This window comes from Heteronotia binoei, chromosome 17 (assembly GCF_032191835.1).
Source record: "Heteronotia binoei isolate CCM8104 ecotype False Entrance Well chromosome 17, APGP_CSIRO_Hbin_v1, whole genome shotgun sequence".
Classification (NCBI taxonomy): Eukaryota; Metazoa; Chordata; class Lepidosauria; order Squamata; family Gekkonidae; genus Heteronotia; species Heteronotia binoei.
Genome location: NC_083239.1, coordinates 56,555,796 through 56,561,265, shown reverse-complemented (window position 1 = coordinate 56,561,265; position 5,470 = coordinate 56,555,796). Strand labels below are relative to the sequence as shown.

At 56.2% G+C, this 5,470-nt stretch overlaps 1 protein-coding gene across 1 annotated transcript; it reads left to right on the top strand.

The window, feature by feature from the left end:
- Nucleotides 1-3,626: 3,626 nt before the first annotated feature.
- TTC9B (tetratricopeptide repeat domain 9B) lies at nucleotides 3,627-5,049 on the top strand. Its single transcript, XM_060257805.1, has 3 exons — nucleotides 3,627-3,927; nucleotides 4,645-4,827; nucleotides 4,953-5,049. The coding sequence occupies exons 1-3, from the start codon at nucleotides 3,627-3,629 to the stop codon at nucleotides 5,033-5,035; spliced, it is 567 nt and encodes a 188-aa protein (XP_060113788.1). The 3' UTR covers nucleotides 5,036-5,049.
- Nucleotides 5,050-5,470: the final 421 nt, after the last annotated feature.

Here is a 5,470-nt window from a genome sequence, read left to right as displayed (position 1 = left end):
TATATAAATTACTTTTAAAATGGTCTACGGAGGATGAAGTAGTAATCTCAAATGATCAAATGGGCAATTAATGTAAATAAAGAAATACAGATGGAAACTTGGGAATACTTGTGGAAGAATTCTATTAAGCTTTCAACGTGTCATAGTATTAAAGAGAACTGTTTTAAAATGATGTATAGATGGTATATGACTCCTAAAAAATTGGCAAAGATGAACAATAAGATGCCAGACAGATGTTGGAAATGTAAAAAACATGAAGGTTCTTTCTACCATATGTGGTGGACTTGTGAAAGAGCAAAAAAGTATTGGCAGATGATTCAGCAAGAAATTTCTAAGATCTTGGGATATGAATTTAAGAAACTTGCAGAGACTTTTCTGTTGGGATTACAAATGGAAAAATTTCCAAAAGAAGATAGAACTGTAATTTGGTACTTGTTTTCAGCTGCTAGGACATTATATGTGCAGTTGTGGACGCAAGAAAAAATACCAGAGAAATGGGATTGGATTATAAAAGTTATGACATGGAGTGAAATGGACAAATTAATAAGAATATCAAGAGACTATGATTTAGAAGTTTTTAAGACAGAGTGGAAAAAGTTTAGAAGATATGTAGAAAAAGAGTGGAAAATAAAAGGACATTGGACAATTTTTGATAATGGTTAAGTTTTAGAAAGAAGAAAAATATAAATTTTTATTTTAATAGTTAAGGGTACCTTTAAATATTAGCATCTTAAGTAAATAACACCGGCGGGGGTCAAGTAATGGGGTGGAGGGGTGGGTAGAAAGTAATATATGGGATAGATAAATGAAGTTATTAAAGATGTAAGAAATAGATTTATTACTCTATGTTAACAATAAAAATTGTTTCATCAAGGTTGACTCAGCCTTCCATCCTTCCGAGGTCAGTAAAATGAGTCCCCAGCTTGCTGGGGGGGGGGGGAATGTAGATGACTGGGGAAGGCAAGGGCAAACCACCCCGTAAAAAGTGAAAACGTCATGATGCAACGTCACCCCAGAGCCAGAAATGACTGTTGCTTGTGCAGGGGATTACTTTTACCTTTTTATGAGCTTTTGTGAGTCAGTGCTCAGTTCTTTAGACTTATTTCCATTTATTCTTGGGTCCTCCTGGACTGAATTCTCCTGGATGGAATTGAGACCTCGGTTTCCCGTGCTGATATCTCCAGGCCTGCTGTCCTTCTGCATATCACACTTAACCCAATCAAGCCTGCTATTTCCCTGAGGCATCTGAAATCATCCTTATAACATTCATATCTTGGGTATCTCATGTTACATTTCACAGCACACCTGACCTGGCCCAACATAAGAAATGAGTTTGACGCCTCTGCTCGAAGGGCTTCCTGGGATTGCGTTGCCAGTGGCAACAGGCATAGCCGCCATTGCTGTGGCCCGTCAGGTGGATCTGGCCCTCAGGTGGGAGAGGAAGGTGTGCCCTCAAGCCACAGGTGCCTTCTGGCAGCCCTGTCAGGTCTTCAGAGCAAGAGATGCTGCTGCTGTCTGCCCCTGCATTGCGGCCCTGCACTTCCTTGGGGGTCTCCTAACCTGGGCTGGCCCAGTTTAGATCTGGCAAGAGTGGGCTATCTGGGGCAGATCTGGGCTTCTGCCCACCCCCCAAAGGGCTGTCTAGCTCCGCATGCTCCCCTCCCCTGCCTGGACCCTTTCAAGGCACACCCCTCCCTCCCCCAATGCACGGATTCACTACAAGGTGGTGGTTACTACCTTGAAAGCCCTATATGGCCGAGGACCTGCCTACCATGGGGACCGTCTCTTCCCATATGTTCCCCAGAGGGTACGCAGATCAGGGACACGGAACTTGTTACCGATCCCTGGGCCGAGAGAGGCAAGACTGAAGATCACTCGAGAAAGAGCCTTCTCTATAGCGACCTGTTGCTGGAACCAACTGCCGGAAGAAGCAGGAGGGACCTTGTTCAGTTCTGCAAGGCTTGCAAGACAGCTTTATTTTCACTCGCTTTTAATCGACAGCCACATATGAGGATACTCAAGAAGACTGAAACTGAAACTACTGGAATGTATTATTAGCACCAGGTTGGTTTTTAAAATGTTTTAATTGTTATATTGTTTAAGATTTTCATTAGTTAATATTTAATATTTGTACATGTTTTTACTGTTGTGAGCCACCCTGAGCCTGCTTTGGTGGGGAGGACGCAATAGAAATCCAATAAAAGAAAGAAAGAAAGAAAGAAAGAAAGAAAGAAAGAAAGAAAGAAAGAAAGAAAGAAAGAAAGAAAGAAAGAAAGAAAGAAAGAAAGAAAGAAAGAAAGAAAAGTGCCCAGGCTTCTGGCAAGTGGGGAGCCCAGGGCAGGGTGGCTGGGAGTTGAGGCCTTTCTTTCCTGTCTACAGCAGTGCTTAAGAGAATGGCTGGTGTTTGGGGGGGGGGGTGCAGCAGTGAGAGCATCAGAGGGGCCCAAGCCCCCCCTCCCCCCTGCAGACTCTCTCCCACCTCTCCAGGGTCTCCAAAAGATCAGCCTGAGCTCTGGAGCTGAAAGAGGAAAACACAGTGATTGGTTCTGAATTGCTGCTTACCCACAGTGACTTACATTAAAACCGTATAAATAAAAACAGGTAACAAATGCAGCATATTAACATTAAAATGTTAACCATACCACTAACAAAACCCACCCAAATGTGCATTACACTCCAAAGGCCAAGCGAAACCATTCGGCCTGAGATGCCCTGTGGCAACTAAGCCAGTCCAGCAGGCCTTGTCCTACATCAGACCCTTCTTGGGCCATTAAGGGCAGTGGTCTTTCGCACCCCCTCCTGCCTGGACTTGGAACTGGAGCTGCTGGCGGGGATTGAACCGGAGCCCTCTGTGCCCCATGCAAGGTGCCCTCACTGAGCCATGGGGAGTCATGTGACACTTCCCCCCTTCCCCCGGCACTCCCTAGGCTGGGGCCTGCTGTCTCTTGAGACCCCTGGGGAATGAGGGGCTGGGGGCAGAGGCCAGAGACAGAGAAGGTCCCCGTGCCTGCCTGGGAAAGGGGGGCAGCCATGGTCTCTGCGCCCCCCCCCCATCAGTGGCAGGAAGTGCGCTGCCTTCCCCCAGACTCCAAAGCCCAGGAGGAAATCCTAGAAAGGAAGAAGCCGACTCCACCCCGCCCCGCCCGTCTCGGCCGCAGGCTTCCTCTCCTGGGAGCGCAAAGGAGCGGGCTGCAGGGCTTCCCTCACCCTGCGGGGTCTTCCGGGCTTTGGGGAAGGGGCCAGGAGGCTCCGCCCTGGGGGGTCTTAGCTCTGCCTCAGCGGGAGAAAAGGCTGCGCTCTGAACTGGGCTGGGGGCGGCCGGCGCCTCCTTCGGAGGGTTTGCCGAAAGTCCCCCGTGGCCCCTGGGCGTCTCAGGCCCGGCCCTCTGCCTTCCTGGGCTCCCGCGAGATGGGCGGGCTGCTGCTGCTGCTGCTGCTGCTGGTGCTGATGCTGATGCGGAGAGAATTTCCCACAATGCACTGGAGCGCTGTCCTCGGTGCTGAAGCGGGCGAGCGGAGGCCGTCTGGGGCAGGCGGGCGGGCTCGATGCAGAGCGCGCTGTGGCCGGCGCTGCAGCTGGGCCGCCATGGGCCGGGGCCGGGGCCGGTGAGGGCGGGGCCGGGGGCGATGGAGACGGGCGGGCGGGGCGCGGCGGCGGCGGGGGGGGCGCTGGAGGCGCAGGTGCAGCAGGCGGTGGCCTTCAAGGCGGAGGGGCAGCGCTGCTACAAGCAGAAGAAGTTCCGCGAGGCCATCGGCAAGTACCACCGGGCCCTGCTGCAGCTCAAGGGGCTGGAGGGCGCCGCGCCCCCGGGAGAGCCGCCGCCGGGCCCCGAGAAGAGCCTGACGGCCCCCTGGCAGCACCGCCTCACCGAGGAGCAGCGCGCCCTGGCCGAGAGCACCGAGGTCGAGTGCTACAACTGCCTGACAGGTGAGCAGCCCCAGGGGGCGGCGGGCGCTCCAGAGGGGGGCGGTCAAGCCGGCCTCCTCCTCCTGGGGCAAGAGCGAGCCCCGCAAGGGGGGACCCAGCCCGGTGAGGCCAGGTCTCCATCCTGCTGCTGAAACGGCCCTCGGGGGTGCCCGAGAGCCCCCCGGCATAGCGGGCCTTGCCTAGTGCCTGACCCCGGGGGGGGGGGGGAAGCTGAAGGGCCCCAAGGGAACCCCCGCTCGGCCCCGCCCTGCTCCTGAAGGCTGCCTTGCCTGGGAGCCGATGGCCCCGCCAGCCTCAGGGCAGGTCGCCTGCGAGGGAGAGCCCTGCAGCCTTCAAGCCGGATCCCAGCACTGGGGGGCATGCAACAAGCAATGCCGCCAAGCAAGATTTCAGAATAGCGACGGAGGCAGCGCAGCCAGTAAAGCAAGCGAAGCAATTCTAAGCCGCCTGCAGGCGCCACCAAGGCCAGAGGTCCTTGTCTCAAATAAGACATGAAATCCTCTACTGAAGCGGGGCCACAGCAGAGAGCGTGAGGAAGGAGCCCTTTGCCTCCCGGCCAGCCGCTTCCCTCCAGCCCCGGGCGAGATCCCGCAGGGGGGCGAGGGCCACACTCCCTCCAGGCAGCGCCAGGTTTGCGGGCCAGGGCGGCCGCGCACGAGGCCCCGGAGCTGCCTGTTGGGGGAGGTGGGGCGCCCTCCAGCCTGCCTCCTCTTCCAGCGTGCCTGCTGCAGTCGGAGCTGGTGAACTACGAGCGCGTGCGGGACTACTGCCTGAAGGTGCTGGCCAAGGAGAAGAGCGACTTCAAGGCCACCTACCGCGCCGGCGTCGCCTTCTACCACCTGGGCGACTACGACAACGCCCTGCTCTACCTGCGCCAGGCCCGCGGCCGCGAGCCCCAAGGTGGGTGCAGCAGCAGGGCGGGCGGGAGGGAGGGAGGGCGCGGCCTGGCGAGGGGGGCTCCTCGCCGCTTGGCGCCCCCCTCCCCTGGTAACAGGCTCCCCCGCCTCCCCCCTCCCCCTCTGCAGACACCAACGTCCTGCACTACATCCAGCTGACGGAGATCAAGATCAGCCGCTGCTCCCGGCGGGAGAAGGAGGTGATGGCTTAGCGCCGTCTCGCCCCCCCCCCCCCAGCTCTGCCCTCACTGGGGCCCAACGCTCTCCAGGTCGCGCATCTGTTCCGCTGCTGCCCCATGGCACTCTCCCGACAGCCCTGCCTTTTTTGGTGCGCGTGTGTGGGGTGCGGGGTCGAGGCAGGGGGATTCGGAGCTCAGGACCTTCTGGGGGGGGGCACCGGAAGGGAGCAGCCCAGGGTGTGCTGGGAAGGAACTGGAGGCTCCTTCAAGGCTTCCCCGGTCTCCCCAGGCGTGCCGGGCTTGCAGCTAGACTCCTGCAGCCGGAAGGGACCTCCAGGGTCATCTAGTCCAACCCCTTGCACAAGGCAGGACATTCACAAACCCCTCCCCCTAAATTCGCAGGATCCTCATTGCTGTCAGATGGCCATCCAGCCTCTGTTTAAAAACCTCCAAGGAAGGAGAGCCCAA

Bases quoted from the DNA above. Each gene is read 5' to 3' on its own strand.
- TTC9B (XM_060257805.1), top strand. From the start codon at position 3,627: ATGGAGACGGGCGGGCGGGGCGCGGCGGCGGCGGGGGGGGCGCTGGAG. The intron at 3,928-4,644 runs GTGAGCAGCCCC...CTCCTCTTCCAG, and splicing joins GTGCTACAACTGCCTGACAG to CGTGCCTGCTGCAGTCGGAG. The intron at 4,828-4,952 runs GTGGGTGCAGCA...CCCCCTCTGCAG, and splicing joins CCGCGGCCGCGAGCCCCAAG to ACACCAACGTCCTGCACTAC.